At 35.3% G+C, this 12,078-nt stretch overlaps 1 protein-coding gene across 2 annotated transcripts in view; it reads left to right on the top strand.

Moving 5' to 3' along the window:
- Window positions 1-12,078, top strand: part of BMP5 (bone morphogenetic protein 5) — a 113,509-nt gene that overhangs the window by 69,972 nt on the left and 31,459 nt on the right. For both annotated transcript variants that reach the window (XM_026507191.4, XM_026507193.4), the window contains exon 3: window positions 6,316-6,464. In XM_026507191.4, the coding sequence (XP_026362976.1) occupies window positions 6,316-6,464 (149 nt within the window). The remainder of the gene's footprint in view (window positions 1-6,315; window positions 6,465-12,078) is intronic.

The raw sequence follows: 12,078 nt of genomic DNA, 5'->3' as shown, positions 1-12,078 counted from the left end.
GATCTGAAGGAGCTGCAGGCTCAGCTGCTGCCCCACACTAAATAGGTGAACCAGCAGATCTCAACGGTATGCCTAAACTGTAATAACGCTTGAATATATGGAAGTCTTCTAAGCACAAATATACAAATATGGCTACCGCTTCACTTTCACTTTCCAAATCTTACCCAAATTTCTTTTGTGGCCAACCCTGCTCCAGAACCTTACAGGGTAGTTCCAGTTTACTTAAATTGATATAATATAAAACCCACACTGGGAGTCAACAAATGTTAAATCAAAAGAGTGAATAAATGAATGGATGGATGAATGGATTTACAAAATGTCTCAGGTCACTCCTTGGCTCCAATTCTACCATTTTGTTTTAGGCTGGTGGCTCAGCTTGACATTTTGGTATTCCAATCCAAAAATGAGTGATCTTTTGGTATAAGGAGAAAAGTCAAAATATAGTTTGGGACTAAAGGGAGTTGCCATGATAAAAGAGAAAATGTTCTGAAAATGAAATATGGGGAACTGGGACTGGTCTCCCAATTGGCTGAGTAACCGTAAGACATAATTTGATCTCTCTTTAAATTTTCTCATCAATAAAATAACAGTTTGACTAAGTAATTTATATCCCACTTAGTTTTAGTATTCTTTGATCAATTTTAGTCATTTTCAGAGGTAGAATCCCAGACTAGCTAATTTCATATCAGATATTTTTCGTCATAGTTTTTACGTAGTTTTAAAATGAGAATACTCCCTTTGGTCAGCTATTTAGACAGTAGAGAATGTTAACATTTCCAATGCATATTGGGCATGTTTGCATACCGTATATTCCTGATTATACAGAGAACATGTAATCATGATATGATCATATAAAAATGATGTCTGTTTTACCTAAGTAAAAGATCCAAGAAATTAGAGGGAGAAATTGAGTATTTATGTAATGTATTTGTTTGTAAACACAGCTGTATAATGAATGCAGTTAAATAATACAAAAAAGTTTACTCATATAATTATGTGTATATATTTTAATCATGTCATATAAAATGTTTATATTTTATATTCTCAAAATACGTGAAAGCTTACAAACTTTACATGCGTGTGTGACATCATGTCTGTCACTGTATTTTGAGTCATATATCACAATACTCCAAACCCCATCATCTTTAGGTCCATCTATGTTGTCTGAAAAATAGTATTTTTTCAATCTGTGTATGATGCTGTCATTGGAAATATTACATTATCAAAAGCACCAGTACGTACACATTTTTTTGTTATTGTTTGTTTTTAGGCTTTTCTAGATGGATAAATGTTATAGCCACAGTGCAACTTCTGACTCTATAAGTGATTTTTAAGACAGTGACTTACAAAGACTGCCAATTATTGGATTTTTCAAGACAACACCCCCAGGAAGAGTTACTGAATTTCCTTGAGTGTCTTCTTTTTCTCTTCCTCCTGATCCTTTCCTCCCTGCTCCCACCCTTGTTCTGCTCCTTCCCTTATCATCGTTCTTCCTCCTTTCTCCTTTAGTTGTAACCAATTCTTTTTTTTTTTTTAAAGATTTTATTTATTTATTCGACAGAGACAGAGACAGCCAGCGAGAGAGGGAACACAAGCAGGGGGAGTGGGAGAGGAAGAAGCAGGCTCATAGCGGAGGAGCCTGATGTGGGGCTCGATCCCATAACGCCGGGATCACACCCTAAGCCGAAGGCAGACGCCTAACCGCTGTGCCACCCAGGCGCCCCAAGTTGTAACCAATTCTATTGCTAACATCTCTAAGCATCCCCAAATAACCTTGACTCAGGTCATTTGACGGTAATGTGCCTCCCCAAATAATACTTTCCCAAACTTCACAGGCCAAAATTAAGCAATTTAGAGCCACCTGTGTTGTGACACACCATGTAAAAATTCACTTATAATTTGCCTCTCATTTAGATAGATATTCAGATTATATTGCATTTGGCCTTTACAAATCTTTTAAGGCACGGGTTACCGTACTATATTTTAAACATTGTGGAAATAGACTGAGGAATCCCTTAAATGTTCAAGCTCTGTCTGATCCCCAAATCCTTTTTATCATTACAGTCACTGATATTTACATGATGATAGTAAGATAAATTTTAGCTCTTCTGTTGTCATATTCTTAAATATATAACCTCAGTTTTCTCATTCCACCAATCTATATTTTTGGATGGGTTGTAAGTATGATGACAATTCAAAGTTTGCTGAATGTTGGCTCCTGCTGTTTAGTCCTTAGTGAAGTACCTATGCTTCCTACCCTTCTAGTATTTTGAGACTCCTAAGACACATATGCAAAACTCTTGCCTTTCTCAGTAAAATGAAAAGTAACCTTGCAAATCAGTATCTACAGCCCACCAGTTTCCTATGACTGGATATGTTTAAGCCCCTGGTCATGATTAAAGTAAGATCTGCGCAAATATGTTTGTACCAAACTGTAAATGTATCTACATATATACGTATTATTCACTTTCGAGTAACTATTTTTCATATATTTATGTATTTCACATGCAAGAAGTCTATATGCATGCTATGAATCCTTTATCTGTTAAATATAACTCTGTATTTAACAACAGCATGATGACTTCATTAAGCTGTATAAAAATTATGCTGATTTATATCATAGTCTAGACAAATACTCAAATTCTTTCTGAAAAACAAAATACAAATTTTAGTGATTATGAATTATTTTGATCCATATAAGTTTACTTTCACATAGCTGTTTTTGAAAACATTTCAATGTTGGTAATTGCTATAATGTAAACCAGCACAGAACATTCACACCCAGGATAATTTCTGCCTGTAAAAAAATATTTTAAAATAGTGTTATAGGTTGAATTGTACTCCCCTCTCTCCCCCAATTCATATACTGAAGTCAGAGCCTCCAGGACCTCAGCATGTGACCTTATTTGGATATAGGGTCTCTAAAGAGAGAATTAATTAAAATGAGGCAATAAGGGTGTCCTTATAAAACGGGAAATTTGGGCACAGAGACACACACAGAGGGAAGATGATATGAAGACACAAGGAAAAGATGACCAACTACAAGAGGAGACAGGCCTGGAACAGATACTTGCCTCACAGCTCTCAAAGGAACCAGCCCTTCTGACACCTTGATTTGGACTTCCAGGCCCCAGAACTGTGAGACAAACATTTCTGTTGTTTAAGCCACTCAGTCCATGGTACTTTGTTATGGCGGCCTTAGAAAATGAACACAATACCACTGTGAAATATTTGCTTATACGCTTCCATGTAAATGGACTTTATTGCCTTTGCTAGAAGGCAGATTTTAATTTTAGGTTCATTATTATGATTGTAAACAATATATAGAAATTATATTATGGATATTTTTCTGCTACAAATAAATATATTTTGCTATGTATATATTTCCTACTTCATTCCTCTTAAATGAGTTAATATTTTAAAATATCTTTTATTAGATATTTCAAGAATTTCTATAAAGACGTCAGGTAAAAACAATAAGATGAGGCAACTTTAACAGGTTTATTTTATACTGTTCATAGGACACAGTATTTCTACTATTTCCAGTGATGTAAGTTCCATTTTTAGTGGAGTAATTTTGTACTTCAAAAGAAATCACATCTAATTTTCTACAGAAAATTAGGGTAGGGATTGATTTTTAAGAGACTGCTATGAAAGGTACTACATGAGTGAAAATTATAGAACTGTTACTATTGTGTTGATTAATAACAGACTTGATCCTTCCAAAGTGTACTCTGTTGTCTGTAGGTAATACAGAAGAGCTTCTAGAAAAGGAGAGAGGAAAAATTAAAGAACAGAATTTATCAGTCAAAAAATAAAATAGCTTTGCTCAGAAATCATGAACCATGAGCTTATGAAAGCAGCCAAAACTTCACAACCTTTCAGAGGGGGGGTTAGAATGTTTGGATTTTTCAAACCATACTATCTGCCTAGATGTACCTTCCGATGAATTGCAAGTTGCATCTCTGAAATTCATGTATTTAGGGTTTGCTTGACTCCTCTGGCTGATGCTTTTTCTAAATATAGCCATTAAAACTGAAATCATTTTCTTCACAGGCATGCTTGAAAGTTTGGGTACTTGGATGTGGATAGTTTGGGGACTTTTTTTTTTTTTCTGGAAAAACAGCATAATTTAAAAATAATAGAAAATATTACCTGGATAACTACCTAAAGATATTTATTACTTAGTGGAAATTGTTCTCAAATTTTACCTCTTTGTTCTTTTTCGTTCAAGTGTTTATTTTATTATTTTTTTTTTAAATGAAGATTTTATTTATTATTTGACGGAGTTGGATACAGCCAGCGAGAGAGGGAACACAAGCAGGGGGAGTGGGAGAGGAAGAAGCAGGCTCATAGTGGAGGAGCCCGATGTGGGGCTCGATCCCAGAACGCCGGGATCACGCCCTGAGCCGCAGGCAGACGCTTAACGACTGCGCCACCCAGGCGCCCCCAAGTGTTTGTTTATTTCATGCCAAGGGGTGGCATCATAAACTCTGTGGAGTTTAGTAGTACATTTATGCCATATTTCAAATTGAAAGCAGGCTTGACAGCAGGGTAGCACTTGAGTATTTTGCAAGCTACAGGATGACTGCTTCTGTTTCACAAGCCGATAATGTGACTAAATTATTCCAATATTATAGTTTCAAAGGTACTTACCAATTATCTCAAGAATTTAAGGATAATTTGTATTTTCTCAGGTTTTGTTTACTTGATGAGTTTTCCAAGTTAGGAAGAAGAGGGAGAATTTGATTAATACCCCATCACACTGTGAATATAATGGGTCCTTAAAATTCAAGTGAAAACTAATGGAATGTTTTCATTGCATTATAGCATATGCTTGCCATATATGTCTTTGGTATCTCAAACTGAGTCCAGGATTAGATATGAAAAGGTGTCTGCACCCCTCCTTTGGTAAACATTATGATTACAATTGTGAAGGAGAATGACAGTTGCATCATTGGGACTAGGGGTAGCTGGATGATTTAAATAATCATAATGCTTTATGCCTTTATTGTAACTTCTCTAGGTTAGTGAAAGAATGAAATAAATCAAGTTGAAATAAAGAAATGGAGATGCAGCTCCTAAAACATTGAGAATCCACTTCTCTTAAAAACAGTTAAATTTTCAATGATAACAGAGTATTTTTCTTAAGAAAGCATACACACACACACACACACACACACACACACACCATTTGGTTTTACTCAAAATTTGCTTTTTATAGTTTGTAAGCCACCTTTGAAGTGACTTGTGTGATGCGGCTTGATGGCAAATACAGAACAGTATTTAACATAGCTGATTGTGACATAGCTTTGCCTTTCCTCATCTAAATAATATGTCCTTAAACAGATTCAGCACAGGATCAAAGGTCATTTTGAGCAAAGGTCAAGTATATTTCTATGCTGCTTTGAAGAGCTGTGGTAAGGATGAAATGTTGGACACGTGTAATTTCTAGAGCCGAGGCTGCCTGTAGTAAGGAAATAATAAATAAAGCAGTTCACTATAATTCAACAAATGTTCATTCATTTGGAAATTTAATGCTAAAGTGAAGATTGATAAATGTGAATCACGGTGACACGGTGGAGACTATTCTAAAACGTACACGTTCATAATCATAGCTGTTACTGTCTCCGGGGGTCTTACGCACGCGGAGGGTGTTAGAGGAAGCCGGGGGTCGTCTGCTGCGCCATTGGTGGGATTCATCCTTTAATGCAATGGTGCCGTCTGAGAGCCTCTCTTGGCCTTTGGTATCCATAAAATAATCATATAATCAAAATGGAAAATGAAATAAAAAATAAAAATGTGTATTATATAATGGGAAAAGAAGTATAATGAACATGAAAAATAAGGGAGAACAATCTCTAAAGCAGATGCTTGCCGCTTTGACAACCCACATTCATCCAAATTAGAGTAGCTACTTTCCCTTCCATTTCTACCCAGTTTACCCCTTGCTGGTGAACTTGCCAGTGAAGGCTACTTACAGACAGGGGTTTAGGGAAAGCTGATTATCAGAGCCCAAATCTAGACCACTAAGTCAGTTTGTAAAGGCCAGTGAAGAGCAGGAAAATGGAAATTACTTTCAGATATTACTGATCTGCACCAGATTTGGGTTGGGGCCCAACAATGAAAGGTTCTGTATCTTATTACCCATCACTTGAGTCACTTGTTCCCCTAGTTCTTTAATTAACTTTTGTTATTTTTTTTTAACTTTTGTTATTTTAAAGAGTGCCTTTGAAATGTTTTCACTTAAGTATGGGAAATGATGCTCTTCACTCACACTTTTAACTTTTTTGTTGTTGTTCTTTTTCTCCTTAGGGATGCAGATCTGTTCCTGTTAGACACAAGAAAGGCCCAAGCTTTAGATGTGGGTTGGCTTGTCTTTGATATCACTGTGACCAGCAATCATTGGGTAATTAATCCACAGAATAATTTGGGTTTACAACTCTGTGCAGAAACAGGAGATGGTAAGCAATGAATTTCAAATATTTTTTGTGGCGCTAGTTTTGACACATTGGAAGTTACAGCTTTCTATACAATTAAACCAAGATAGAATAGACTGTTTTATACTTACCATGTGCTAGGTAGCACCTGCCATTGGATAATGCAATATATTAATTAGGTCATCTATTTATAAATGCATTTTCCCAACACACATTTCTCTTAAGGCTCTGTAGTGGGGATGGAGGGATAAAGAAGAATTAGATATTGTTTCTGGCTCTCAAGGAGTTTTTAATCTAGTATTAAAGACCTGTATGCAAACAAGTAGCTCTACTGTAATATAATAACTCCAAAAGAAAGCTATATACGAAGTGTTTTGAATCTATGTCTTGATTATGATGGTAGTTATACAACTATATAGATTGTAAGAATGTATATACTGTACATTGAAATAAATACTATTATATGTAAAAGATATCTCAAAATGATGAAAAATAACAAAGATATATATATATATATATATATATATATATATATATATATATATATACACACACACACACACAGTGGTGCTAGGGAAACAGGCAAAGGAGCTCCTAATAATACAAGGGGAGGAGGGAAGATGGTGATAGAACCAAAGAGGCACAAAGTACTGCAGAAAATAACACTGTTAAGTCTTAACATATTCCAATATTTGGTCGAAGACAACAGCTCCAGAATCACCTGTTGGGTGGGAGGATCTCTAGGAAATCTTCATTTTGAAGAAACTCCGGAAATTATTCTTAACGCTCACAAGTATTCATTGAGCACCTGTGAGTGGTGTGCTTGGCTAGATGCTGGAGAGAAATTGGTAAGCAAGAACTGGCCTCGTGAGGCTTGCAGGTGAGTGAGGCTCAGGTAGTGATCACATAGTAATATTAGTGAATGTGTGATACTGCACGCTGAGAAGAGCCCAGTGGATTTACAAGTACAGAACAGTGAGTGAGTCCGAACTAGCCTTAAAGATCAGGAAGACATGATTAGGGGGAAAAGTCAGGGGCAGGCATTTCAGACGGATGGAACAGAATTGACAAAGACTGTGGTGAAAGGGGTCTTTGCACATTCCAGCAGGAGACCAGGGAAGCCAAGGCCAATTTATTCAGAACCTTGTCATCCTTTGATCACTCAAAGTGTCCAAAAATTTTAAATTCAAATCTGGACGTTCAAGTCATTTAAAATTATTTTTGTCATGATAAGAGGATAAAACATAATTTATTTAATGATTTGTTAGTACTTTTTACGTACTTAGAAGTAGACCAAGCGGCCTTACGTTGCGCTCTTGCCCCACACCATGCAAACGTGAGGCCACGCCCAGGGAGGGTCATTTATAAAGGGATGGTTATTAGAGGCTGTGCCTTTTTAAAGCTTTACTGCCTTTAGTATTTTGTGGGCTCAGGCGATAGACACATTAGCCCTACAGTTTGCCTTCCTCAGTCCTCAGCGCTATACTGCACTAAAGCCTTGCTTAAAAAATACACAGTTAAGTAGAAGTTGGGCCTGACTTGGGTCTCCTGCAAGGGGGTTCATTGCTATAAGCGATAGGACTCACAGGGGCATTGTTTTACCTATATAACCAGATTTACAGCTCAAGAATAATACTCTAACTAACGTTGGCACTCCAAGGATTGCATATATGAAATGAGGTTGACAGATACAAATCAAATTGTAATTATCACAGAGTTCATCTCGTGAAGGTTTCATGCTTCAGATACTGATCTAGAAAAAGAGTTCGTAGTGTTATTGATGAGTTTCAGACATTTTCCCACTAAATCTAGATTTTTCCATAGATTTTAATTACAATGCTGAATTTTAGATTTTCTTTATGAACAATTCAAATAATTTGAATTATAGGCTATTTTCCAATTATGGCTTTGAGATTACCATTAAGGATTTTCAGAGTACAAGCATTATAAATGTAGACAGAGAAAAACACATACTTAAATAATCTTGTAAAAATTCTTACAATGTTAAACTACTGTACATTTATGGTCAGAAATGCGACCGGGACATCAGCACCGTGGGGGTGAGCAGTTGTTTCTTCCCTGGTATGTGGCCCAAATAAGAAAAATTAAATTAGTGGTATGTGCTTCTCCCAGTCTTCTCCTTGGGGAGATGCTTGAAATGTCTAACTAAACAACTCAAGAGATCTGTGAAATATGATCAGCCTTTTCATTCCCTACCCACTCACACCCCACTTGAAAATTCTGAAATTTCTCTCTTTTGTTTTTTCCACTCCTTCTTCTGTACTGGTTCTCTTTGCTTTACTATCTATGTAATTTGGCTTCTGTCTTGCTTTCAATTTATAGTTGACTAGTTCTTGGGAACAGAAAATCTCTTCCCAAGAATATTTTATATTTTGGAGTTTCCCCCCCTCTCCTTGATACATTTCTCTTACATATTAATTTGACTTTAAATTATTGTAGTGTTATTTAGGGGGGGCATTGTGTTTGCTTTTGAACCTAAAATAAATATTTCACTTTTTTCAAAGCCTTCCCAATCCTTTATTTAAGAGTTAGATTATCTATAGCCCTTGTTGCTTTTATGTCTTTAATATTGTCTAATATGAAAATATTAAAATGGTTAAATGTGCTAGGCAAGTTGGCTTTGTGTATTTAAGAAATACTTAAAACAGATTTTCACCAGAGCTGGAGCATATTTGGCCTTGAGAAATAATGTGACCCCCCGGCACCTTAGTTTTATTAACTGCAACCTCATGGAGAATCTACTTGTGACATTTCTCTATAAATATGGATAACCAGATGCTTCAGCTTATTGTTGCTTCCTTCATTACTACTGCTGTTGTTCGCAACATGATATTGCAATATTGCTTCAAACAGAGCAGACAGTCCATCTTTAATTTGCAATAATGGATTCTGCATACATTTACTTCTCCGCAAAAGTAATTGGTAGTCATGACTGGATGATACTCAGGAAAGTTTGCTTTCAAATTCATTTGTTGATTATCCACTTACCCATTTGTTTGACATAAAATTATTGAGTACCTAGACAGGGAAGACAACATGTTAAAGGGCAATATAATCTGGGAGACAGACACAGAGAGCTAACTTTAGAAAAAGTAAAGTGCCCTAAATGCTAAAAATAGTGGTACCATGAAGACTCTCCAGGAAAATGGAAGAGAGAGGGTTAATTCCAAATAGGACAGAGCCAAAAGGTCTGTGGTTCCAGTAACTTTTAAGCCAGGTCAGTTGAATAAGATTTCAAGAAATGAAAAAAAAAAAAAAAGATTTCAAGAAATGGAGATAAGAAGAGAGGGAGCTGTGGAAGCATGTGGAGTGGTGGTAAGAACAGGGAGAGAGAATTCATTCCTAGATGACGAAACAATGTAGGTAAATGTACAGAATGGCAAAATGGCATGGTATAGTCTGGAAAAAGTCAATAGTTCACAGTCGGCTAGAACAACATTCATGTCTAAAATATGACTGCAGATGCTATTAGGAAAGTGATTTGGAGGCCAATCATGGAGGGAAAATGAAATCTCACTTATGTATAATATATTCTTGTTGCTTGATCACACGTCATAAAAGAACCAGGCCTGCTGCTTTAATCAATCACAGCAACACCATCGTGATTACATGTTTGAATGAATGTCAGTTTCATGAGCTCATAGGATGTGTATTGCTCCTTCACAGTTGCGCCCTCTGTGCTCGGTACAATGAAGGTTGTGGGTAGGTATTAAAAACATGTCTTGACTGATCACTGAATGGGTTTTCGATTTAAAAGACTTTTATACGCCACCTGCCACTGAGCACATTACTCCTAAGAAGACATTCCAAACTGTAATTTTTGGGTGATTATTAACCAAATCAGTTTGGTGTAACACAGGGGCAGAATTTTGTACCCAGCTCACAGTACAGTAGTTAAAATGGTTTCAGTCATAAGGTGAGAAAATCAATGATGTATATTATTAAATTTTGATTATCCTGCTCCTGCAAAAAAAAAAAAATAAAAAATAAAGAGGCTGAAGTATATATTTTGGAAATCCAAAGACTGCTGAAATCAAAAGTAGTATTATGACTCCTCAGAGGAAGTGTGAAAAATATGTCAGTTTATGAAATACTCTTTTTAGAAATTTGACAAATGAACTGCTGTGGATTTGGCAGGAGAGTTTAAGGATATTCTACTGATATTTTTTTTCATACAAAACAATTATCCGAACTCCACATGTTTGTTTCAGCAAAATAAAGCAAACGTATGAGCAGGCTAACAAAAAAGAAACTTTGCTGCTTCTCAATGGGCAAATCTAGAGACTCCAAAGAAGTGGTTGGACCCACTTGTGCAAAATCAGTTTCAAAGTTCTCAAGCATTCTCTCACAGTGGTTAATAAATCTCTGTGATAAGATAGGTACTCTTTTTATAATAGCAAATGAGTAGGCTTAGATCTGTTTTATAATTTATTGTAAGATTTTCAGCCCACCAAATTATAAAAAGATACATTAATTATTTGACTTATTAGGTCTTTGTTAAGATTGTTAGGTCTATGGTATCATTGTCCTTTATACATATATACATACACAGTTTATTACACAGATAGCAATTTAACTGAGCTTTTAAGACTTAGAATTTCCCTCCAAACACTATAATTTCCCACTGCTTGATGCTTTATATAGTTTAAACCTTCCAAGTAAATTAATTCTTTTTTCAAACTTGGGTTTATAGAATAATTTAGAGATGGAAAAACAAAGAGAGTATTTTTGGGTTCATTAGAATGTCTTTTAAAAAATCCTATGTTTTCAGACATTTTAGGTTTGGCAATACTCAGAATGAATTTTGCCAATGACTTTTTTTCCTTTCTATTCAAACCCACTTATACGTCAAAGAAAATTCAATCCGTATGTTTCTGATTCGTTTGTATTCAAGTCATCAAAATGTTGTTTTGTCAGAGTATTGTTTAATGACCAAGAAATATTATAAAGTTTTAAAAATAATACTCTAATATCCATTTTTCTTCAAATGAAGTTGTGGCATAATCTCCAAGTGTATCAAGGTAAAAAGTCAGATTTATAAATAGAGATTTCAAAGTTTCACTAAATTTTGTAGTGAAAAATCAAGAAAACAGATTTCAGAGTTATTAAACGCTCAATTTAAATTCCATTGTAATTGATGCTTAAATATAAGATAAATTTATAGTTATTGCTATAGATAACAGAATTTGAAGTTTTGATTCTTATTTTTTTGATATTTAATTTAAATAAGGAGGATAAATAAAGAGAATAAATAGCTCCATTCTGGAAATATACATTCTAAGAAGAAATCATTAGGAAAACTAGATTCAAATCTTGGCTCTGACAAAGTAGCTCATATTTTAGCCATAGCATTAATAAAATGAGTGTAATAGTAATTACTTCCAAGCACAGTGTGAGGCTGTATTACGTGATAGTACCTGGAACGTGGTAAGATAGGAATAGAAGGTCTTTATGCTGAGTATCAGGACAAGAGAATGCACAGAGACTTTGCACTTACTCCAGGGGGCACTCATTCAATTTAGGATTGATCTTTTCTTTTCTTTTCTTTTCTTTTCTTTTCTTTTCTTTTCTTTCCTTTTCTCTTTTCTTTCTTTTTTGTTTTTGTTTTTGTTAAGGA

The sequence above is a fragment of the Ursus arctos genome, unplaced genomic scaffold (assembly GCF_023065955.2).
Source record: "Ursus arctos isolate Adak ecotype North America unplaced genomic scaffold, UrsArc2.0 scaffold_29, whole genome shotgun sequence".
NCBI lineage: Eukaryota > Metazoa > Chordata > Mammalia > Carnivora > Ursidae > Ursus > Ursus arctos.
Note: the sequence above shows the minus strand (reverse complement) of the source record. Positions and strands in the feature narration are given on the sequence as shown.